The sequence below is a fragment of the Poecilia latipinna genome, unplaced genomic scaffold, assembly GCF_001443285.1.
Source record: "Poecilia latipinna isolate Pla-1442-1.1 unplaced genomic scaffold, P_latipinna-1.0 Scaffold104, whole genome shotgun sequence".
Classification (NCBI taxonomy): domain Eukaryota; kingdom Metazoa; phylum Chordata; class Actinopteri; order Cyprinodontiformes; family Poeciliidae; genus Poecilia; species Poecilia latipinna.
In genome coordinates, this window is record NW_015112720.1 from 329,340 (window position 1) to 354,563 (window position 25,224).

At 41.3% G+C, this 25,224-nt stretch overlaps 2 protein-coding genes across 3 annotated transcripts; one reads left to right on the forward strand and one right to left on the reverse strand.

The window, feature by feature from the left end:
• The first annotated feature begins 317 nt into the window (after window positions 1-317).
• pole (polymerase (DNA directed), epsilon) lies at window positions 318-16,882 on the forward strand. The gene is made up of 48 exons (XM_015027610.1): window positions 318-580; window positions 686-821; window positions 904-984; window positions 1,104-1,148; window positions 1,225-1,317; window positions 1,398-1,552; window positions 1,627-1,771; window positions 1,855-1,935; window positions 2,033-2,140; window positions 2,216-2,326; window positions 2,830-2,915; window positions 3,078-3,197; window positions 3,282-3,414; window positions 3,494-3,607; window positions 3,703-3,915; window positions 3,993-4,100; window positions 4,186-4,314; window positions 4,408-4,510; window positions 5,044-5,190; window positions 5,270-5,415; window positions 5,504-5,652; window positions 5,737-5,829; window positions 6,004-6,306; window positions 6,391-6,586; window positions 6,661-6,875; window positions 7,259-7,361; window positions 7,460-7,540; window positions 7,629-7,751; window positions 7,863-8,072; window positions 8,192-8,404; window positions 8,616-8,762; window positions 8,880-9,020; window positions 9,144-9,297; window positions 9,541-9,647; window positions 9,860-10,036; window positions 10,764-10,987; window positions 11,076-11,296; window positions 11,392-11,596; window positions 11,688-11,861; window positions 12,563-12,688; window positions 13,478-13,610; window positions 14,253-14,454; window positions 14,543-14,674; window positions 14,759-14,952; window positions 15,595-15,795; window positions 15,891-16,016; window positions 16,326-16,415; window positions 16,505-16,882. Exons 1-48 carry the CDS (start codon window positions 513-515, stop codon window positions 16,625-16,627), a joined length of 6,885 nt encoding a protein of 2,294 aa, XP_014883096.1. The 5' UTR covers window positions 318-512; the 3' UTR covers window positions 16,628-16,882.
• Window positions 16,883-19,172: 2,290 nt separating this feature from the next.
• On the reverse strand, window positions 19,173-25,170 carry p2rx2 (purinergic receptor P2X, ligand-gated ion channel, 2). Of its 2 annotated transcripts, none has more exons than XM_015027613.1 (12): window positions 24,818-25,170; window positions 24,238-24,373; window positions 24,077-24,148; window positions 23,910-23,985; window positions 23,730-23,826; window positions 22,607-22,687; window positions 22,349-22,499; window positions 21,697-21,827; window positions 21,504-21,594; window positions 21,347-21,412; window positions 20,977-21,054; window positions 19,173-20,653 (listed from the first exon to the last, which is right to left on the reverse strand). In XM_015027613.1, exons 1-12 carry the CDS (start codon window positions 25,084-25,086, stop codon window positions 20,555-20,557), a joined length of 1,347 nt encoding a protein of 448 aa, XP_014883099.1. In that variant the 5' UTR covers window positions 25,087-25,170; the 3' UTR covers window positions 19,173-20,554. The 2 variants fall into 2 exon arrangements, with proteins under 2 accessions (XP_014883099.1, XP_014883097.1); XM_015027611.1 differs by having other exon boundaries at window positions 19,174-20,653; window positions 20,965-21,054; window positions 24,818-25,168.
• Window positions 25,171-25,224: the final 54 nt, after the last annotated feature.

The following is a 25,224-nucleotide window of genomic DNA, read 5'->3' on the forward strand; positions in this document are numbered from 1 at the left end:
CAATCCTACAAAGATCGTTTATATATACAACACGTCTCACTGTTGAAGTGTTCAATCTGACCATCAGATGCTACGCGAGTGTACTCCTAAGAATCTGGTTGATATTCATGACCTGATTTGCCATCCTATTTTTATACACTTGTTCTGCTTTACCAAATTATGACGTCGGAGCACTAATATTAAAGACAGTAAATCTATCTTATTCCATCATATACTACAGCATTTTTGTGATAAAAAAAAACTTTAATCACACCGTCGCATAGAATTTGTTCAACCTGAATCATCTTTCTTTAAATAAAGGATCTTTGTTGTTTCTCCTCCGCTCTCGCGGCAACTGCACTAACGCGCCAAAAGAAGAAAACCTAAATGGTGTCACAGCAGCGGAAGAAAGAAAGCCGACGTTTAAAACTACTGCATATATTTTCCAATGTGACAAACGTCGTTTAAACGTCGGGATTTAGGGTTTAGCTGACTACTTGCGTTGTTTACTGCCAGAGACAAAACGTCATAAGATGGTTTTGCAGAACAGCGGACGATACAAATCGGACAGGGGCCAAAGTGGAGCAAACCAAGAAAACCAGTAAGTTTTCGCTCAAGTTGTCTGCCATAAATATAGGGAATTACACTAGTGAAGTTAGTGTCCCAAAGAAAACATGACATTAAAGTTGTTACGTGTTTTAATCAGGGATGATGGATCCTCCATGTCGGCGCTCAAGCGGCTGGAGCGCAGCCAGTTCACCGACGACATGGACGCCCGCTTCGGCTTCGACAGGATGAAGGAGCCCGGGGAGAAAACGGGCTGGCTGATCAACATGCACCCTGTGAGTCCACACACTTCCTTAAGTGGAACAGATTTGTCTCCATACGAGACACTGAACAGGTGATACTCGTGTGTTTTTGTAGACGGAGATCCTGGATGAAGACAAAAGGATGATCAGTGCCGTGGACTATTATTTTATCCAGGAGGACGGGAGCAGATTCAAGGTGTGTGCTCATTTAAAAAAAAAAAAACAACATAATTTCACACAACTCAGCTTATCTGTATTTTGTCAGGTTGAACAGCTAAGAGTTTTGACTGTTGTGTGTTTATTTCTGCACTGCAGGTGGCTCTTCCCTTCAAGCCTTACTTCTACATAGCTACTAAAAAGGTATGATTGTCAGTAATCTTGGTGTTTAGTCTCGTAACCCTGCATATTAAGAACACTAAGAGTATTTTGTTTCCAGAACTGTGAGAGAGAGGTCATCTCATATTTGTCCAAGAAGTTCCAAGGAAAAGTGGCGAAACTTGAAATTCTCCCAAAGGAAGACTTGGACCTGGTGAGAGCTTCTCTTTTATCTTTGTAGCATTCAGATAGTAAAAAGAATGAAAACTGAACTCGACGGCTTGCTCTCCCCAGCCGAACCATCTAGTTGGACTGAAGAGAAGCTACATCAAGCTGTCGTTCAACACCGTGGACGATCTAGTCAAAGTCAAGCGTGAGATTTCTCCAGCCGTACGCAAGAACAGAGAGAGGGAGCAGTCCAACGACGCCTACACATCAATGTTGTCAAGGTAACAATAATCCATTATGCAAGTCCCGAGGGCTTCATGTTGGTGCCTTGCTGATGGCATCGTGTGTCTCAAAGTGCTCTGTCAGGAGGCAGCGTGATCTCAGCCGAAGAGGACGGGACGTTGAAGAGTATCGCCGATCAGCTGGACAACATCGTGGACATGAGAGAGTACGATGTCCCTTATCACGTCCGAGTGTCCATCGACCTCAAGATCCATGTGGTGGGGATATGTTTCTTTCATGTCTGTGTCTTAAAGGTTTAGTCACCGTTTACTCTAATTGGTACCGGTTCTGCTTTACTCAGGCTCACTGGTACAACGTCCGATACCGAGGCAGCGCCTTCCCGCCAGAGATTGTGCGACGAGACGATCTGGTGGAGCGCCCGGTGTGTAGAGGTTATTTATGTTGGACGACGTTGACAGCCGTATATGCTGCCAGAACATTTTTTCCCTTACGCTCTGCTCGTGTTTTTATGCGTTTAGGACCCAGTTGTCTTGGCTTTCGACATCGAAACCACCAAACTTCCTCTGAAATTCCCAGACGCAGAGACGGATCAGATTATGATGATCTCCTACATGATCGACGGACAGGTTGGTGCAATTCTTCGCTTTGCTTTTTCCTGTTGTTGGTGTTGTTTCTGACAGCTCTAATTTATTTCCTTCAAGGGCTTTCTAATCACGAATAGAGAGATCGTCTCCGAGAACATCGAGGATTTTGAGTTCACTCCCAAGCCAGAATATGACGGGCCTTTCACAGTTTTTAACGAGGATGACGAGGTTGGTGAATTTTAGTTGTAAAAATAAACGTAGTTTTTATTATTATTATTATTTTTATGTTCTTTATGGTTTAGGTTGTGTGTGGTTTTTATTTCTGTCTTATTCATTGTTTTTAGTAGCTGTGTTTTATTTTGGATATTTAAAGTGTCTTTCAGTGTTGAGTGTTCTGTACGAAATCAAGGTTTATTAGTCTTTGAGAGGGCAAACATGCTATTATCCATGACAATAGTTGAAAATGAAATTGTCTTTTTGAAAATGATTTCAAAAAGACAATATTGTCTCTTATCGCAATAAGCACTGGGGCAATCTGATGTTGAGATCAAATTGTGCTGTTTGCTGCACTGGGTTTTATTTGGGTGTATCAGAGTTTAGGGGGTTAAATAGAAACGTATGTCACACTTGTCAGATTTCACACACAGCATTGTTTTGGTTTACTAAAACAAGCATGTATTTTCAGCTGTACAGTAGATGTGTAGTAACTTGTTAAATGACTCTGGTTGCAGGCTGCTCTCATCCAGAGGTGGTTCGATCACGTTCAAGAAACAAAGCCGAACATCTTTGTCACCTACAACGGAGACTTTTTTGACTGGTGAGCCGGATTATGTTTACATCAAAACTCCACCAGACTGAAGCGAGGATTTGCATTACGCTTAAATTTTATGGTTAATTTTAAGAAATAAGCAAAACCATCATATAAACAGTTTTTTTTTGTTTTGTTTTGTTTGTTTGTTCTTTTTTTTTTTCTCTGTAGGCCTTTTGTCGAGACTCGCGCGGCGCTCCATGGACTGAGCATGCACAGGGAAATCGGTTTCCAGAAGGACAACCAGGGAGAGTATAAATCCAGCCAGGCCATCCACATGGACTGCCTCAGGTGAGAACTATCCAGACACTCATAAAATATTATGGTTGAGGGACGGGTTTGTCATGCTTCCGTTCTGCTTCTTTTCTGCATCAGGTGGGTAAAAAGGGACAGCTACTTGCCTGTAGGAAGTCACAACCTGAAGGCAGCAGCCAAGGCTAAACTGGGCTACGACCCGGTGGAGCTGGACCCAGAGGAGATGTGCCGAATGGCAACTGAGGAACCACAGGTACGGAAACGGATTGGGTTACTTTAATTGCTTTTTAAAAAGGCATTTGGATGTTCTGATTTTTGTATCTCTATATCAGACGTTAGCAACCTACTCTGTGTCAGACGCTGTGGCCACATATTACCTCTACATGAAATATGTTCACCCCTTCATCTTCGCCCTGTGCACCATCATCCCCATGGAGCCTGATGAGGTTTGTCTCCTCGTTTCCTGTTGTGATAATAACAATAATAATACAGCTTTTATTGAGTATCTGTTTCTTACAAAGCCTGTTTTTCCTGTGAACAGGTGCTACGTAAAGGTTCAGGCACCCTGTGCGAAGCCTTGCTCATGGTGCAGGCGTTCCACGCCAACATCGTCTTCCCCAACAAGCAGGAGCAGATCTTTAACAAGCTGACGGACGACGGCCACGTCCTGGACTCTGAGACTTACGTGGGCGGCCACGTGGAGGCGCTGGAGTCTGGAGTTTTCCGCAGCGACATCCCCTGTCGCTTCAAGATGGTGAGTCTGGACCCTCTTTTCTCTCTGCAGCGGTTCTTTGTATGAAGACGTGACGGTCCGGTTTGATGTGTCCACAGAACCCGGCTGCCTTTGACTTTCTGCTTCAAAGAGTCGAGAGGACGATGCGTCACGCCGTCGAAGAGGAAGAAAAGATTCCTCTGGAGCAGGTTACTAACTTTAACGAGGTACGTGATTTAATTTTTTTTTCTAATTTTTATTGTATAAATCATCACTTTCCTCTTTATCTCAAACACTGTGATGCCTTTATAGGTTTGTGATGAAATCAAAAAGAAGCTAACATCCTTGAAGGATGTCCCAAACAGGATCGAATGCCCCCTCATCTACCATCTAGACGTCGGGGCCATGTACCCCAATATCATTCTCACAAACCGTCTGCAGGTAGACACTTAAAAAGCTTTAAAAAGATAGTATTTACTGTAGAAACGGCTGAGATTTAGTGTCTTATGTATATGTTTTTTTTTTCTCTTCTAGCCATCAGCTATGGTTGATGAGGCCACATGTGCTGCCTGTGACTTTAACAAACCCGGAGCCACCTGCCAGAGGAGGATGGCCTGGCAGTGGAGAGGAGAAATCAGTAAGTCAGCCACATGTTGTCTTGTTACAATCACAAACCTCAATGTACTTTGTTGGCCTTTTATTTAACAGGCCAACACGAAGCTGAACCTTGAAATTCAAAGGTTGATGAAGCATAGCTTTGAAAATGAAGTTCAAATAAATCTGTGTACATGCACCTCTAATCAACCTACCTTGGTAAAACGCCTCGTTAAGCTTCGCATTGCTGCGGTTACAGCTGAACGTCATTTGTGTCGTTTTATACATCAACAGACTAACTTTTTGCCCGTTTTATAGATTTTTAAGACAATACCATTTACGTCTGTTATGGTGGGGAAGTGAAGTCACCATCCTTGACGTATTTTTATTTATTTATTTTTTTAGTTTAAGAATGTTTACCAGGCTCTTGTATTTCCTGATTGTTCTGAAAACAAGAAATTTACCTTAGGAATGCTTAAAAAGTGATTTAATTTGACATCATGAAAGCTGTAAGATCCCTTGAATTTTTAAAAAAAGTTTCCTTTACTTATAAAAACAACCTGCATCTCTTGTCAGTGCCTGCAAGCCGCAGTGAGTTTCACCGCATCCAGCAGCAGCTGGAGTCGGAGAAGTTCCCACCTCTGTTCCCCAACGGGCCCCCTCGGGCGTTCCACACTCTGAGCCGGGAGGAGCAGGCCAAACACGAGAAGAAACGACTGGCAGGTAGCGCCTGCTGGGGGCTCGCTTGAAGTAAACTTTGGTTTTAAGAAGCATTAATACCCGATATCTGCTTTCGTATCAGACTACTGCAAGAAGGCCTACAAGAAGACTCATGTCACGCGGCTTGAGGAGCGAGTTACCACCATCTGTCAGAGAGAAAACTCCTTCTACGTCGACACAGTCAGAGCTTTCAGGGATCGCCGTTATGAATTCAAAGGACTTCACAAAGTATGTTCTGTATTTTTAAATAATAAAATAAATCAAGGTTGTTAGTTAGTGTTGTTCTACTAAAACTTGTCCTTTTGTTTTGCTACAGGTTTGGAAGAAGAAGCTGTCAACAGCTCAGGACAATGGAGATGCTGCTGAGGCGAAGCGCTGCAAAAATATGGAGATCCTGTACGAGTCTCTGCAGCTGGCCCACAAATGTATCCTTAACTCTTTCTACGGCTACGTCATGAGAAAAGGGTAGGCAAGCAGTGAGACATCCACTTCTGCTGCTGTGAGCCGTGATTTTGCTGCTGCAGGCCTGATGCTGTCTCTCTGTCTCAGGGCGCGCTGGTACTCCATGGAGATGGCTGGCATCGTGTGCTTCACCGGAGCTAACATCATAACTCAGGCCAGAGAACTTATCGAACAAATAGGGTGAGTGATTTGTGTAAAACGTATGTATTTTTGATTGACCATGTATATCCTCACTAAAAATATCAATTTTTTTGGCACTTTTATCCTGTGATATGAGAACTCCATTATGTTGTTTAAATAATTACTTGGGTTTGTCAGAAAGTAGCTCATTTTCTCATTTTGTGTGCAACCCAGGAGGCCTCTGGAGCTGGACACTGACGGGATCTGGTGTGTCCTTCCCAACACCTTCCCTGAGAACTTTGTGGTAAAAACCAGCAATGATAAAAAACCCAAAGTGACCATCTCTTACCCGGGGGCCATGCTCAACATCCTGGTGAAGGAGGGATTCACCAACGATCAGTACCACGAGCTGGTCGACCCCACGTCGCTAACCTACAACACCCGGTCAGAGAACAGCATCTTCTTCGAGGTGGACGGGCCGTATCTGGCGATGATTCTGCCCGCCTCCAAAGAGGAAGGGAAGAAGCTGAAGAAGAGGCAAGCTAGGCGTAATTTTTGGGGTCATTTCCTTCCTTGAAATTGAATTTGCTTTGTTAAAGGCTCCCCCCGCTTCTTGCTTAGGTATGCCGTGTTTAACGAGGACGGCTCGTTGGCTGAGCTCAAGGGCTTTGAAGTGAAGAGGAGAGGAGAGCTTCAGCTCATTAAGATTTTTCAGTCCTCTGTGTTTGAGGCGTTCCTCAAAGGCACCACTCTGGACGAGGTCTACGCGTCGGTGGCCAAGGTGGCCGACTACTGGCTGGACGTCCTCTACAGCAAGGTGGATGCATGCAGTCAAGCGTCTCGGATCAGGGTAGATCGGGATCGCGCTGACGTCACCGTTTCCCTCTGCAGGCCGCCAACATGCCGGATGCGGAGCTGTTCGACCTGATCTCGGAGAACCGCTCCATGTCCAAGAAGCTGGAGGAATACGGCGAGCAGAAGTCCACGTCCATCAGCACGGCCAAGAGGCTGGCCGAGTTCCTGGGAGACCAGATGGTGAAGGATGCTGGTCTGAGCTGTCGCTACGTCATCTCCCGGAAACCAGAGGGTTCCCCGGTCACAGAAAGGTGGGGCAGGAACGCAGCCGCTTTGTTCGTGACACCATGCAGAAGTAACATCATCATGAAATACTTCTGTACACCTAAGAGTGTCTGGATACAGTATGAATTTAGTTTATAGTGGCTAGAATACGGAGCAGCACACCTTTATCAGGATTGATTTGTTATAAGTGCCTTGCAAAAGTTTTCATAACCCTTAGTCACACTGTTGTAAGATTTTGAATAATTTGCTCCGTCACAATGATTGAATAATTTTTTCCTCGAACACAAAAAAGTGAAAAGCTGTTGTTGTTGTTTTTTTTTCAACTCTGTGTGGATGACAGCCTGTTCTCCCATAAGTAAAAGATCTGAGCTCAACTCTATTAGACACCTTCTCCACGTTTCCCCTTCAGGGCCATTCCTCTGGCCATCTTCCAGGCTGAGCCCAGCGTGAAGAAACATTTCCTCCGGAAGTGGCTGAAGATGCCCAGCCTGCATGACTTGGACATCCGCTCTGTGAGTCCCACAATCACTTTTCAGTAAAAGCCTAAACTCCCCCTCAGTTTCCTGAGTTCTGCTTGTTGACATTTAATATCTTATGCACTCATTTCCAGATCCTCGATTGGAGCTATTACATCGAGAGGTTGGGCAGTGCAATCCAAAAAATTATCACCATCCCCGCTGCGCTACAGCAAGTAAGTCATTTTTCCGAAACGAACGACTCATTAAATATGTCTTAGATGTATTCAGAGATCAATTATAATGGCCTCTGTTAATTACAAGGTGAAGAATCCAGTTCCCAGAGTGAGGCACCCTGACTGGCTCCACAAGAAACTCCTGGAGAAAAACGACATCTACAAGCAGAAGAAAATCAGCGAACTGTTCACCAGTGAGGGCAAGAGACAGGTAGCTTCAGCAAGATGCTTCTGAAACTTTAAACACAAACAGCTTCATCTGCGTAAATATTTTGTGTGCACGTTTCTCCACGACTAATCTTTTCTTCCACCTCTGTCACAGATTGCTCATCAGCCCCTGGAGGCTGGCCAAGCTGCAGACATGGAGGACTTTGGGGCGGCGCCTCGACCCCTGCAGCCCGCCATCCTCATCAGCACCAAGAGGAAGCGGGCTTCTCAAGGAGGGGACAGCCAGGTGGAGTCCCAGGACGTGGAGCTCACGCAGTCCTGGAGGGAAATCCTGGGACCTCCACCTCCAATGGGAAAAACGCGGGTAGGACGCCCAGAATTGATCTCCTGTTCATTTTAAACTGACCGCCGTTCTTTTTTTTTTTTTCTACGTTCGTCTAATCTGCGTCTGCTTTTTGCTTCTTGTTTTATTAACAACCCCAGGAGGAGCGACTGGTGTGGCTGCGCTATCACAAGAAAAAGTGGGAGCTGCAGCTGAGGCAAAGGAAGGAGAAGAAGAAGAGGAGGAAGCTGCTGGACGGAGAACCGCAGCCGGTCGGAGGAGGAGTCATTAGAGGTGGCCCCAGCACCGGGCTGGGAAGCTTCCTGCGGCGGACGGCGCGCAGCATCCTGGACATGCCGTGGCAGATTGTGCAGGTGGAGAAAAATCACCTTTTCTTAGAGCCTCACATTTGCTCTTGGTCACGTTTGGTGATTTCACGTTGCAAATGAATAAATTAAAAGTTTACAGCTTTATGCCTGTTAATCCATAAACAGACATAAAGCTAATATTTAATTACTGACAGTAATGTCACTGAAACGGTAATTTCAGTGACATTATTACTAAACGTGAGACGATGTTCGTCAGATTGCAGAGACCAACCACCCTGGTCTGTATAAGCTGTGGGCTGTGATTGGAAACGATCTTCACTGCATGAAGCTCAACATCCCACGCGTCTTCTACGTCAACCAGAAAGTCCCAAAACAGGACGAAGGAGGAGTCGCGTACAGGAAGGTTCGCGTTATCACATGTTTTAGCTATTTCTCGATGCTGCAACAACAAAAAAAACCCCCAAAAAAACAAAAAAGGTTTTAAAGTGAAGGTCAGTTAGAAAATCATCTGCATCTTCAGGTGAACCGCATGCTGCCTCGCTCCAACATTGTGTACTACCTGTATGAGTACTCGGTGCCAGAGGATATGTATCAGAACCACATCAATGAGATCAACGCTGACCTCTCTGCACCGGACATTGAAGGAGTCTACGAAACACAGGTTCCTTGTTCATTAAACTCTCTACACGCTTTAAAGTCTACTTCCTCCTAAACTGCAAATTCATGCTGATTTTTCTGTGAAACCAGAACGTAACACAGATTCTGCTCCTCGTCGTTGCGTCAGGTCCCCCTGCTGTTCCGTGCGCTGGTGCAGCTGGGATGTGTGTGCATGGTAAACAAGCACATTGTGAGGGATCTGGCTGGCAGGGAGACCGACTCCTTCGATCTGGACCATCTGGAGATGAGATCTCTGGCCCAGTTCAGCTACCTGGAACCTGGTAGGTTCTGTTGGAAGATGCCACCAAACGTTAAAGTGGTGTTTGGCGAAGGGGCTGGTGTGAGTTTTTAGATGTTAGTAACCACTGGATCACTAACAGGATTTTGCAGGATATCTTTTTTATTATTATTATTATTATTATTCTGCCTGTTTATTTATTTATCTGGCAGATTGTATACTCTTGTTTTATTTTTAATCTGATTGCCAGTTTTACTCATCACTGTTGTGTTTGCGTTGCTCTCAGGAAGTGTTCGCCACATGTACCTGTACCATCACAGCCAAGGCCAGAAGGCTCTGTTTGGCCTCTTCATCCCCTCTCAGCGCAAAGCCAGCGTCTTCATCCTGGACACGGTAAGAACAACAGGGTTCTTCTAGTTTCCACACAGACCTGAAAGTTTCTCAAGCAGCCACTTCAGCTGCAGGTTGATGATTTTATTCATTTATTTTTTTTTTTTACCTCAGTTATTATTTTTACTTTTACTTCCGCTGCTAACACTCCCAATGCGTCGCTCTTGGTTACGTTTAGTAAAGTCTTAGGTTTTGTTGCAAATTTGTGATTCCAGGTCAGAAGCAACCAGATGCCCAACCTGAGTAACGTCTACACCGCCGAGCGCACCGCCCTCCTGGAGAAGACGTCGGAGGAGCTTCTGCCTCCAGAAAAACACACCTTCGAGGTTCGAGCTGAAAATGACATCAAGGCCATCTCCCGAGCTCTGCAGCGCATACTGCTGAACTACAAGGTAAAATACACTAATAATACATTAATAAAACTGCTTGTTTTAGTAAATGGGCTCAGTGCTGAAATCATAATCACTCTAGCCATCTCAAATATAAGAATTTCACAAGTTCAAATTCTGTCTTCAAGTGTTTAAAAAGTCACCCTAAGTTTTTTTTGCAAAGAAAGTCTTAACAACACAACTGTTTACGTCTCTTTATTTAATAAGAAAAATCTAAAAAGAAAAAACTCGTGCCACAGGTGGTGACTCGAACTTGAGTCACAACAAGAAAAAAGTGTAGACTTGTGCTATACAGATGTGAGACTTGAGTCTTGTTGAAAATCTTTACTTCCAGCTGACATGTAATCTACAGGCTGCAATGTGGACGAAAACAATCACTATTTGTTTCTGTATTTACTGGTTTTTCAAAGTTAAAGTGTAGTTCATTGGAATTGTTTCTGTTTCGGTACAAATTGAAAGATCCAATAAAGGAACTTGCTTTCACAAAACACTGTTTTCCCTAAGAGTTGCAGAAATTCATGGATTGATTTGGAACAGTTTCCCAATATTATCTCATGACTTACTTTTGATGAGAAATTGTTTCAGAGACTTTACTTTGGACTTTCACATGGAAAAGATTACATTTCTATCGAGTACTTCAGCTACTCTGAATCTGTTTTCTTTTCCAGTCAGAAGCTGAAACGTTTAGCTGTTCATTAGGTTTAGAGGTTTCTCTGTGTGGTTTTTCCAGGACGAGCGACGGGGACCCACCCTCATTGCTGTGCAGTCTAACTGGGAGCTGCAGCGGCTGGCAGCAGGGATGCCTGTGCTCGAGGAGTTCCCAGTGGTTCCAGTTCACGTTGTGGACGAGATCAACTACAATGTGCTGGACTGGCAGCGGCACGGAGCCCGACGCATGATCCGCCATTACCTCAACCTGGACAGCTGCCTGTCGCAGGCTTTCGACATGGCCAGGTGTTAATAACTCGAACCGTTTCACCATTTATTTTATATTACTCTTGCACACTTTGTAGATGATGAAATAACGGCTCCTGGTTTCTAGATATTACCACCTTCCTGTGGGGAACCTGCCTCAGGATGTGTCCATCTTCGGCTCAGACTTGTTCCTGGCGAGACACCTGCGGAAACACAACCACCTGCTGTGGCTTTCTCCCACAGCGAGACCAGACCTCGGAGGAAAAGAGGCCGATGACAGTCGTTTGGTCATGGAAAACGATGAGAAGGGCTCAGTGGAGATAAACTCTCAGGGATGTTACTCCACAGGTACACAAACACCCACGCTTTCACAGGAATGGACGGGAACTCTTTCACGCCTTTTATTTCTGCTAGTTTGTCGTCTGCTTGCTTCTTTCCACCAGCGTGCGTGGAGCTGGACCTGCAGAGCCTGGCGGTGAACACAATCCTCCAGTCGCAGCACGTCAACGACATGGAGGGCGGAGCCAGTCTGGGCGTCAGCTTTGATGTGATCCAGCAGGCCTCGCTGGAGGACATGATGTCAGGAAACCAGGGCGCCAGCGCTCTCGCCAGCTACGACGAGACGGCGCTCTGCTCCAACACCTTCAGGTGCGTAAAACGTCTGGGATGTGGTCCGAGTCAGGGCGGCGAAACTTTTGCGTCGCCTTCCCTCACTGTGGTCTTCGTGTTTCCTGTGCAGGATCTTAAAGAGCATGGTGGTCGGGTGGGTGAGGGAGATCACGCAGTACCACAACGTGTACGCAGACAACCAGGTGATGCACTTCTACCGCTGGCTGCGCTCTCCGAGTTCTCTGCTCTACGACCCGGCGCTGCATCGCACCCTGCACAACATGATGAAGAAGGTGTTTCTGCAGTAAGTCTCACAGCAGTTTTGCCACCTAACGAGACATTAATCTGGTCTTAAATTACAAAAACAAATCCCAGACATTTCTGTCTATTTTACTTCAAATATTATGATCATAAAAATGATAATAATAATAATAATGATCAAAAACCAGGCTTTACAGTTCAAAGCCTGTATTTGAAATATTTGCTCGACCTCATTTATGTGTACTTTCATGTTGTTTTAGCAACTAATATAGTCCCACATGTTGTCATCCGTATTCTATGTTAATTTAATCCTTGTTGGTTTGGTGCATCGTGCAAATGGCAGAGGTTTCTAGTCTGTCATTGGACAACACGGAGTCGCACCAAGGCAGCTAACTGTGCACACACTCATTCATATGAGGGCAATTAAGAGAAGCGAATAAAGTTAAAATATATGTTTTTGGAAAACAGGAAGAAACCAACAGGCACCTCCATAAGCCTCCTTAATCACTGGAAAATCATCCAAACGTCGCACAGAAGAGCCTCGGCAGGGATTTAATTTAATAACTGTCCCTGCCAGCCTGTATTAGTACAACTGCCTGTGAAATACTCCATGAACATGTAGGCAGGGAATCTAAAGAAGAAACATGTTAAACATAATAAAGACATGCCATCATAAACATGTTATTTGGGATCTTCTGCCCTTTTCTGTGCTTTTAATCTTCACCCCTGTCTTTCTGCTGTCAGGCTGGTTGCAGAGTTCAAACGTCTGGGGTCGACTGTGGTGTACGGGAACTTCAACAGGATCATCTTGTGCACAAAGAAACGACGGATAGACGACGCCATCGCCTATGTGGGATATATCACCAACAGGTCAGACGTTCACATTTAATGGGTTTTTACAGGATATTAAAATTGTAGGTGAAAACAGCCCCTTGCAAATGTGTTTCTGTCCACTGACCAGGCTTAAGTCAGTCTGTGTGGATAGCAGCTCATGACTAAAGCCGGGCCGGCATAATGTGTAATTATGGTTTGACTGGAACCTTTTCATTGTAGCTCTGTGCATCTATTATTGTCATTATGTTTGTCCTTTTCAGTCTTTAAGGAGCTGTTTTGGCCGAAATACTCTTGTTTAGCTCCAACTAAACAAGAGCGCTATCTCAGCGGAGTAAACGATTGTTTGATACACTTTTAGACGTATAAATTGGGTTGGATTTGGATAAAATGCAACATCACATTTAGAAACCATTAAGCAGTTTTGTGGTTTAAGGGAAGTTAAAATTTATTTCTGTAAGAATTCAGTTCAGTTTATTTATGTAGCACCAATTCACAACAAATGTCTCAGTAATCAAACAATGCAATCGATCTGTTTATTTTTCAAGTTGATTAAAAGTTTTCCTTCTAAGGAAACCCAGCAGATTGCATCAAATCGTTAGCTTGCAGCATTCAGTCCTCAGTGAATACAAGGCTGCAGAGGAAGAGTTGCTTGCTCATTAGCTTTGCAGTAATGCCCTGCACATTGAGCGATGATGGAGAGAAAAACTCTCCTTTATCTGGAAGAAGCCTCTTAATACTCAGTTGTAATATTTTTCTCAATAACTAATCTTTCTTAATCTCTGTCTTTAAGTGATGGAAATCTTGGTCAATCTGCTTCTCTTCTAGCATACATTCGAGAGAAATCTTCCACTCTCTGTCCATCTCCTTCTCACGTTGTTGGGAGTTCCTGTTGTGGATGGACCCATCTAACTACGGCGGTGTGAAGGGAAAACTGCCTTCCAGCGTCTTGTACGGAGAGGTGAGATGTTCATGTAACTTTGTTTTATTGTAATTCAGACCTCATCACACTTTCAAGAAACCTTTTATGAAGTTAATTTAATTTCTCATCCTATTAACCAGGAAAGGGGGATTAAAGAGTTTGAATTTTTTTTTTTTTTTTTTTTTCCGTATCCATTCCTGTTCACTACTCAGGAAAGTCTTCCAAGCATCTTAAACATCACCTTAAATGAAAACAATGTAAATTAAACACTAGATGAATATATAAGCCACTCTAAGTATAAAATTCATGGACATATTTGTTTGAAAAGGGCAAACTCATGTCCTTCTTTTGTAGTGTTAAAGACTAAAACGGCAAAAAGGGGAAAAAAAATGGTGAAGGAGCAAGACCCAAAGTTAGCTCTCCAGTATCAATGTTTAGTTGATCTTCATGTGTAGTAAAATGGCCTCATTTTAAAAACTATCCTAGTCTTCTTTCCGTAACAACTTCCACAACGACGAGCGTTGCTGTCTGGTCATTGATCGAAAGAAGATTTGAGTTTTGAGTTTGGTCACTATTTTTTTTACAACGGAGAATGTTTTACACTTCATGAGCTTTAAGGTCATGATCTTTGACATGGTTAACAATGATGTGTTGTTTTTTATTATTTTTATTTTTTTTTAGGAAGGAGCCAAACAGAAGAAAAGAAAACAAGGAGAGGAAGATGAAGAGGGCAGTGAAGATGAAGATGAGGATGATGCTGAGGAAGATGATGGCGATGCAGAGACCGACGAGGTTGAAGAGCTGATTGAGAGCAACTGGAATGTCATGCATTATCTCCCCCAAACAGCCTCCTGTCAGAAATACTTCCTCATGATTGTGTCTGGTAAAACGAAAACAAACGTCTGCGCATATAAGCGTGTTCCCTCTTGAACTTTTAATCTATTTTAGCAATTCTCCCTTTCCCACCCCAGCCTACATAGCTGCAGTTTACCACAGCATGAAAGAGGAGCTGAGACGTAATGCTCCTGGAGCAACGCCAGTCAAGCGGCGCGCAGGCAGCCAGGCTTCCCAGCAGGCAGTCGGGGACTTGAGTGCGCTTCCTGGTAAGAGTCCGTTCAGGAGGCAGCTTCAGTTACTAAAGACTCGATTAATTAATTTCTCAAGATGCCTCATTTCCTTTCCTTCAGGAATGATCTCCTTCTCCCAGGAGTATGTGGCCAGCGAGCTGACGCAGAACATTTTCACCATCACCCAGAAGATCCAGAAAAAGGTGACCGGGACCAGGAGTGTAACCCAGAGCTCAGAGATGTTTCCTGTCCTGCCCGGCTCCCATCTGCCGCTCAACAATCCGGCGCTGGAGTTCGTCAAATACGTCTGTCAGGTGGGCTGAGTACCACGATGTCACTGAGTAGGATTTTTTTATTTTTTTTTGTCCCATTTTATTTTTCATGGTCTAAGACATAAGAATTGTGCACTTCTTAAAAATGAGAAGATTTTTTTTACATGTTATTTTATTTACATAGTTTGCTTTTACCTTTGTGTGCCAAACTAAAACTCTTATTTTAGTGTTTTAGTTTTCTGTGGAGATTTTCCAAAGAAAATGTTAAATAAAACTAAAGTCAGTTTCGCATGGTATTTTATTCTGAAGACCATTTTTTAATTTTTGCTGTAATTCCTGCAAACTCACTTTTTTTTAAATAAACAAAATAAGTGTCAATGATTACAATCTGATTATCAAGTCCAGATTTTATATTGTGTTTCAATTATTAAAATGACCTGATTGAGTTTAGATGCCAGAAAAGCAGTACAATACCCTTTTGAAATACTTCCCTACCCATATCATACTAAAATATCCAGAATGATTTGAAAACTAACAACAAAAAAACTTGAAAAATCAAGGCTGAAAACAGAAATTTTCAAACAGAAAATCTGAGGGAGCTTTGCTCTCATTTATTACTGAATAATTAGAAATACAACCGATGACCCATTTATTGACCTTCTTCTCTGCCTTTTACATCTTCAGGTCCTTTCGCTTGATGCCAACATCATGAATCAGGTGAACAAACTGAAGCGAGACCTCCTGCGTCTCGTGGATGTCGGAGAGTTTTCGGAGGAGGCCCAGTTTCGTGACCCTTGCAACTCCTACATACTGCCAGAAATCATCTGTCACCACTGCAACTTCTGTCGGGACCTCGACCTCTGCAAGGACCCGACTGTGGCACAGGTACGTAGTGCCTGTCACACTGGTAAATTACAGATTTGTAATAACATTTGCAGCTGGGGAGGCTAATATCTGGAAGAACTTTGTTCTGGTCTTAGGATGGGTCGGTCTTACCTCAATGGTTCTGCTCAAATTGCCAAATGCAATATGAAACTCAGTCTATTGAGACGGCCCTGGTGGATGCTCTGCAGAAGAAACTTATGAGCTACACTCTGCAGGATCTGGTGAGTAAAACATGCCAAATCAAGCAGCCTCGGCTCAACTCCGACTAGACCTTTTTTTTTGTATAAAACTATTTTTTATGTTGTATTTTAGAAGCTGTTTTTATTGGTTTTTTATGATTATATTCTTGGTAATATAAATATTATTCCTTAATAATCAATTTGAATAAAAGGTTATCCTGGGGACAGATAAAATATCTGTCTGTCTTATCAAAGTACTCATGCTCCCCAAACTGTTGAGCCAGTAAAGCGTCTGCGTGTTTGACTCATTTCTCACTTGAATCGTTTTGACAACATAAATGTGATTTTTAGGTCTGCACCAAATGCAAAGGGGTGAAAGAAGCCAACATGCCCCTTTACTGTGCGTGTGCCGGAAACTTTGACCTCACCTTCTCAGCCAAGGTTTCCGATCTCAGACATGTTTAACAATTTGAATCAGTTCCGAGTGGTACAATGAGTCCTATTGACGCTGACCTTTTTTCCTTTTAAAGAGCTTCTCCGAGCAGACGGCAGTGTTTCGAAACATAGCCTCCCACTACAACATGAGATTCCTGGAGGAGACCATCGACTGGCTGCTTGAGATGAGCCCTCAGATCAGCCAGAGCAGGCACTGAAACGGGACGCAGAGCGACGATTCCTTCCTCAGTTTAACACTGAGAGCTGAAACCAGTGCAGCTCAGCAGCTGTCAAATCAGGTTTTGTGATTATTGATCCCATAATCAATAATCATAAGGACTATTTGCTAGCAGGGAGAAGCAGGTGGAGTGTAAATAGGGTTAAATTCTTGTCTACTTCCCAGTTGAATTTATATATTTGTATGAATCTCAGATTGTCAGAAAATAAATAATGCTTGAATGTTTGAATTGTCTGCAGTCTTTCTCTGCTTTTTACTTGAGTTCCAAGAATGAAGAGCTTGCAATCTTTCCAAGCACCATCTGCTGAGTTAACTTTTGTATTTTCACTTCTGCTATTCCTTTTTGCTTTATGCTTATTTTAAGACTTCTACACTCTAACCACTCAAAACCAAAAATTAAATTGTGTGTGTGGATTTAAACACGCACCAGCACTTTCAAATTCTCCGTTAATATTCCTTTGTTGGTCTTTTAACAGATTTACTTAAAGTAACATCGTATCAGAACCAAAATATAGCGAAAGATTAGTGTTTTAAATTGTAACTTTTTAAAGGATCGTCATGTCTGCTTTTGGTTCATCCACATCAAACTTTGAGTGTGTATGTTTGGGAGAAAAACAAAAACTAAAAGTGGAATTTGTGTTTGTTTTTATCAGGAGTTACTCCGTGAAATAAAACGAACGCAGACTTCTGAGGAAATGTTTAATAGAGCTAAAACAATACAGAGGTGTGTGAAAAGAGCGTTGAACACAACAACGTGCCTCGGCTTCTACGTTTTCTGTGCCTCAGAACAGGGATGCTGTGAAATTGTGTTCTACCCAAAATGAATCAGATAATTGATCTCAAAAGTTTTGTGGTTTAAAACCAAAACTACAGGCATGTTTGAACTGAAAGAATCTTGTCCAGTAAGCAGGATAGTTAATCTGGGGCCAGAAAAAATATCCAATAAAACTACTGAAGTAAAACAATATTTTCATTTTAGAAATTTACCCCCATGAAACGATTGTCTCCGCTTAAACTCATTTACGTCTGTATGAGTTCTTGATACTGTGATAGAGTTTAAATCCTCAATGCTGTTGTTATTAAGGTGATTCATGTTTCTGTGCAGAGTACAAGTAGAACACAAAGATTTTGGGAGAATGTGATTTGGTTTGATGAAACGAAAAATAAATATTTCGCCACAAATACTAAAGGTATTTGAGAAGTTTTTTCAAAGTGTAACAAAATGCAGAATGCCGATGAACTCCCAACGAAAGTATCAGGTCAAAATTGAATCACAGGGTACTCGAACAAAATTTCACCAGGTGGTGCTCATTTATTCAAGGTTTGCTTCTTTTTCAGTGGAATTGTTCATGATGAATACTTGAATATATGTGGAGGAAGTTATTAAAATTCCCATTGGAGAGGGCATTTTTTATGATATTTACCTAAACAGAAGTGCGTCAGACTCCCTACATCTCTACGCTGAAGATGCAGGCTGATACCAAAAATATTACCAGGTTTATTCATTACTACCTTGGTCATTTGTTTTTACCCTGGAATATGCAGTGGGAATGGAACGATTCTGAAACTAATCTGCTCCCCGAAAAAGGTAAATGCACCTTTTGATGCTAAATGAGCAAAAACAAGAGATTTGATATTGAAAATCTGTGGGGAAAATAGTCTTAATTCTCCAATAAAATAAGAGAATCTAAATCACAATCATATTTTTTTTTTTATCTATTCACTGGAGAGAACAACATGTGGTTATCGATATGCTGTCAGTGTGGATCATGATGGTTTTAACCCACACACTTAGATTTAACAGCTGAGTCACTTTGTCTGCTGATGGCTGTCTCCCATTCACGTAATCACATTGAAGACGATAAGCTGAGTCAAAATTAGATTGTTTCCTCAGAGGATCTTCTTGACACCTGCACTTGTAAAATGAGGCATAAGGAAGCTCATCTGAGTCGTTTCGTTGGATTTTGATTCTTTGCTCCAATGTATGTCGAACCTATACCCAGTTTGAGATTAAATTAACTTTAAATGTCTTACATTTTACATTGTGACTACATAGTTTTCAAACCAACATGTGGTTACCGTTATTACATCGTTCATGGCGGATATTGATCTGGAAGCCCTAGGTTCTCGAGTCTTGTTTCACCGCTGACATTTGTTCTGCTCTTCCGAGTGCAGATGGATTCAGTTTCCAACAATCTAGTTAGAGAAATCGTTTTGTGGGAAATGCAGATTTAATTTGATTACTGGTTTCTTCTGTCTTCACGTGGCTCCTCGCACTTTCCTTCAGTACTTTGTTATCCAGCACCGTTTTCAACTCTGCACCATTTGTCATTCAGGGTAAAAGACGACATAAAGTGAAGCACATAAAGTAAGAAATCCGATTTTTAAACAACAGATGTGTTTAATCATGTATGCTTATGTCTGAACAATGAGTTTTGAAAATATTTATTTCTTAATCATTGGACTGAATGATTGAGATACATGGGAACAGTTTCCATTGTTTGCTAATTGTTTCCAGTCTATTTATCTACTTTGAAAGTATCAGTATTCTGAGGGAAAAAACATCTCTACAGGTGAGTATACTTGTTTGCTGAAGGCAAAGGAGGGCAGGTTTCATTCAGGTGGCGAACAGGTGAAAGTTCAATAAGTCTTGAGTTGATCTGTGCACATACCATGTGAAGCAATTTTACTGAGAACCACACTGGGGGTCTCAAAGAAGTATAAGATCATCAGGATGTGGTCCTCTTCTTAATACCTCCAAAAGTTTTCATACAGTTTAAACCTTTGCGAATTTGTCACGTTACTATTACAAAACTGAACGTACTTTATTCAGATGTAAAATGAAAGAGCAACACTGGCTTTTGCGGCTAAACTTGAAGTGGAAGGAAAATGATACACGGTTTTTGATCTTTTTCTTAAAGAAAGAAAATCTGACAGGGATGTATGTTATGCTGGTCTCTTTAAACTAAGATTTGTAAATAAAATCTACTCGTCCAAGAGGAGACCTTATTGTCCAAATATGTGCATATTTAATCTCAGTGTTAATCCAGCTGTTCCATGAAGGCCTCAGAGGCTTATTAGAGAACAAACAGCATCATGAAGACCAAGGCACACAGAGGACAGGTTAGAAATGAAGTTACAGAACAGTTTAAAGCAGCTAGAAAACTTTATTCCAACCTGTGAGCTTGTCATGGAGCACTGTTCAATCAATCTAAAACATAATAACCGTCCAAAGTTTACCACCAGCCAGGTAGCAGATACAGCAAAGACATGGAAGAATGACCAGTACTGAACGTTTTGTATGACATGCAAAGTGCTGAGTGGTGTTGAGACAAACTCCTGAACATGCCATCCTCACTGCTGAAACATTAGCAATCACAACATCATTTTGTACAGGTGATTTTCTTCAGCAGGGACAGAGGAGCTGGTCTAAGTTAAAGGGACAATGGATGGAGCTAGATATGGTGCAGTTATAGACAAAGCTTTAATGACCTAGACACTGTGCCAGAGTTCCCCCTTCCAGCAGAACAACAACCATAAACATACAACGTACCAAAATGTAAGTCTCATACTGGTAGTGACCAAGTATGGACTCAAAAAGTGCAAATGCATGCCGCGCTTTCTAACTTCGCCTATGTATAAAACAGAAATCACGTATCATTATTCTTCCACTTCACACTTGTCGAATAGTCTATGCTGGTCTATCTATGAAATCCGATTAAAATATATAAGAGTTTGTGGTTGCAATGTCACAAAGGGACCAAAAGTTTTAGTGAGTATGAATACTTTTGCATTAGTGCTTTGCTATTCTATCTGTGAGCTGCTGTAGACACTTTAGCCACCAAACTAGGATGCTGTTGTTGCCGTGATTAGGTTGGAGAAAGAGAGTTTAAGCAAATCTGATCCATCAGAGAGGAACGCCGTCCGACAGGTCTGAATGGTTTGAGCCGTAGCTGCTGATGAAGCTGAACTCAGTGCGAATGGTGTCTGTGGGTTCCTTGGTCACCTGCAAAGAACCACCAAATGCCACCGACATCACTCAGACGTATTTGGAAAATATTAATCTGCAGTTCAGTTACTCTTTAAAAGAGCCATTTTGCAGGTTGCCATAAAGGTTTCTGAGGTTGAACTGGGTTTATTGGGAGAGCAAAAAAAAATTAATGAGGGTAAACACAGAAAATAAAATATCCTACAAAAATAAGTATCCAAGTACATATTTAGAATTAATTTATTGAAACAGTAAGAATTCATTGAAGCTTTTTTTTAGCTCATTTTGTGAAACATTAAGACTGTTTAGTACATAAAAATAGTACTTACCTTTTTACTCACTTCATCAAACTTTCTCTCGCTGTAGACTTCATTTTTGTCAATAAATGTAAGCATGATCCAGTCACAGATAATACTGCACTGTAGAGAAACGAAAGAAAATGATGAAAACATAAATAACATAGTGGTAGCAGTTGTAAATTACATATTTGTGATAATTTCCAACTCAAGAAATATTCACAAATATTCAAACAAAATTCACGTAACGGAATCAAAAGTCTGACTTAATTAAATGTAAAATAAAGTAATATAGTTACAACTTATATTAGAATAAATTTTAGAAAATGTTTTAGTTTTAGTAAAAAAAAAACAAAAAAAAAAAACAATTTAAATCTGTTATGTAAACAAAATCTTGGTTTTTGACTGCACTTACAATCCCAACAGAGGTCAAAGCTGTCACTGTGCTGATGATGGTTGGAATGACACTAAATTTCCCAGCCTGTGCAGAAGTTTTGTAAGCAGTAATAAAATGGTTATGATCACAGCAGGAAGGGGAAAAATGGTAATATTTAAAGAAATGTCTGTTGTACCTGTCCGTGGACTATGATGTCTAGACGGATGCCGTAAGCCTTGATGAGGGTCCGAGACTCCACGCCGTTCTTATCATAATATTTGGCAAACCTGGGTAGCAAAACATGTCCTTAAAAATAATTAAACTTATTCTTTGGCAAAGTTAAGACTATAACCACGAACTTGGTCAGTGAATGCAGAGTTTTTGCAGACCTGTAGTAGTAACCGGAGTCGGCCAGATCCTTCCGAAGGTCAAGTCGGCGAAATGTGTACGTAGGTTTACAGTGTGAAGGATCCAGATCAAGATTACAATCCCAGTTGATGAAAACGCCAATCACTCCCCCCTGACAGCAAAGAGAATGATTCTGTTACACTACAAGAAAGACGACTTACTTCACTATGTTTGCTGTTCTCACCTTTTTAGCTTACAAAAGAAACATGGACAAAAGTGGAAGATTTAACAAGTAAGAAAAAGAAAGAAACTGAAAAGATAAAATGCAACTTTGTAAAAACCTACTGGAAGAAACTTTAAATAAAGTGGCTAAAATCAGTGTGGAACATGTCAATGTTTTAGTCAATAAGTATATCTTCAAGATTTCTTCTGATTTCTTTACACCAGATGTTAGTTACACACCAAGTAATCGACATGTACAAAGAAACCAATGCAAATTAGTCCAGAAATAAAGTTTTGGGTAAAAGTGACTAATTACTCTTGGATACTTTTATGAAATACTCTGTGAAAAAGCCTTTTTTTAAATTACCATTTTTATGAATTAAACTAAAGACGTAAGCATTTAATAAATGACATAATGAACCTTCATAATGGCAGCCATTGACTAATTCTGAAGTGCAATCTCATACTCACAGTCCTGCAGAGTTCAGTGAAATTCTCCCTTGCTTTATTGGCGATGTAACCCAGGCGAAAGTTTGGGCAGTAAGGCGCAGTCTCCTCATGATAGTGACACCTCTTGAGGTATTTTTTTGTTTTCATCCCTGGAGGACTTTCTACATTTACCCTGCAAGCAAAGAACATGTTTACAATAAGCAACTGTGGCACAAATGACCAGAGTTTTTAAGTTCAGAGTTTAAAAAAAAAAAAGAAATCTGTTTGAAGGCTCTTTACCTCAACACTTTAAATTTGGGGAAGTGAATGGAGTTCCTGATGAACACTGTGAAATTGATGGCCTGCACTAAAGGTGGTTCCCTGTTGAAAAACACAGAAAAATGCTCAATTTAGGGAATTTGTTTTGGGGGGTAATTTTTTTGTCTTCCTTGCAGTGTTTACCCTATTTTACTCTATCAAAAGCTGTGTGCTTTTATTGAAGCATTTTCCGTCTTGTTTGATCACCTGTATAAACCTGACTATCACATGAGATTTGCTACATAGTCTTTCAAAAGTAGTTCCACTCTTTGATGTTTTTTCTCATTTTGTTACAAAACATTCACATAAAGTGGATGTTCACTTGTGACAATAAGTGACAAAATCGCTGTCAAGTGAGAGTGATTTCTGGTATGTCAACCAAAAGGATAAATTCTGGCCTCATCAGACCCGACCACCTTCTTTTGTATACTTGCTGTGTTTTTTAAGTAGCTTGGAGAAAGTTGAAGACGGGACTTCTTATGAGTTTCTTTCAACAATGGCTTTGTTCTCGACAAGGCTTCATAAGGGTCCAATTTGGAGAATTGAATAAACATTTCAACAGATTCTCCCTCATGAGCTGGGCTCTTCCTCCACAGTTACCACTTGCCTCCTGACTGGTTCTCTAATTATTGCTCTCCATTCCCAGTCAATCGATTCCAGAGGACTTCTTCAGTTTTTGTTGACACTGCTCTGTGAGATGTTTTATAGGTCGGCTATATTGTTTTGTTAAGTAATCCTGCTTTCTCCACATCTTTACCCCTGACCTGTCTGCTGTGTTCCTTGGTCTAATGTTCTCTAACAAACCTCCAAGCCCTCATTTTTTGATATAAACTCAGATTAAATCAAAAACAGGCCGTGTCTATTTACTAATTAGTTGATTTCTGAAATAAAAAAATACTGTACTGGATATAATTATGAGTAAATCAAGCTGTATGTTAATCAACACTTTTGCATCTTTATTTCTAAAAAAAAAAACTTACATTTTTCTTTTTCTTACATGTGAATGCTATATATTTATTGTCTTGTTCTACAACAACAACAAAAATTTGCAAAACATATAGAACTGTGTAACTGAACCATGCAGATTACAGGTCCAATGCCTTACCGTACTACAGCGTACTCTTCAATAGGGCACCAGGCCTTGATCTCACAAGTTTTGAAAGGGTGGTTGTGGTACTGAATACATCTGCCCGTCCTAATGCCTGTGTTTAAATTACAACAGATGATGGGGCAAATATGAAGCAACCAAGATGATGACAGATGTAGTGAGAAGTCACAACTTTACCATGACTATCAAAGTTTGGTAAGCCTTGAAGACAGTCAGAGTCTGTCGTACAGTTGGCGTTGTCAACACTGAAATGCTGCAGAGGAAGAAAAGAAAGCAAAACAGGATAAAAGTGCAGCTGTAACCCATTTGATACAGGCATATTTTCTTTCTTTCTTTCCTCTCACCTCAGGGCAGGTACCTTGCCTCTGATCATAAGTGAATTCTCTTCTCAGTGTTGCGCTGATTACGTCAACTCCCTATGAAGAAAAGTTAAAAATGTCTGTTACAGTAATCTGATCAATAAAGTAGTTGTTATTTTTTGACAGAATCAAAGGACATGATGCACCTCTGGGGGATGAGCATACTCTACGTTGTCCAGGACATCATCGCCATGCTCTGCTTTTCCCTTAATAAGAGTGTAAACAGAGCTCTCTGGGTGGGTCTCGCTCTGCTGGTACGCTTTTTGACTTATAAAAACATACCTTCATGGATGACAGAACAGACGGAGACAATGAAACATCTCCTGTGATGTAAAATTTTATTAAGGGTGTCAGGTTACTCAAGATCTGTTTAGCCCCACCAAACTAAAGCCAAGAAAACAAGATAACACCCTTAGAACTAAGACTACAAAGAAATAATTTGTTCTCTGAGACTTTATGGATTTTTGTATTTAAAAACTTGTTTAATTTTCTGAAAGTTTTGTTCACACTGGTTATTATTTGTTTTATATATTTAATTAAATTAAAACATAATGTCTGCTTCAAACATAGGCGATTAGCGGGAACACTTTCAAAGTTTATGATATTTTATTGCGCTTTACTCTGTATTTAATCCTTTCAAGAATACTTAAAGAGATAAACCAGAAAATCCTTTGTTTGAAATGTTACTACTTATAAGGAAAATAAACAAACTTGCTTACAACTTACCAGATGAAATAGGTTATCACTAGAAACTGGACAGCTCGGTAAATCACTCCAAGAGGTCTGTTCTTAATCACCATCATCTTAGGAGTCTCATAGTCCCAGAAACCATTAAAATACTCCTTTAGAAAGTCCCGGATCCCCATGACAGCTGTATATAATCCTTCACTCATTTTAAAAGATGAGCTTCTGGCTGGTTTTTGGATGATGTTCCTCCACCCTTCTACATTATTTATTTTTCTCTCTATCTGATGCTGCTCTGTATCTGCTGGCATTTTTCTCAAGCATGTGAGGCATCAGTGAGTCAGGGAGAGTGGGAAAAGGGGTGGGGCTGAATTTTTTGGTGTTAGAGATTGTAATGTTTATGATCCCTGTATAAGCTCTTGTGATACAAATGACAAATAAGATCACAC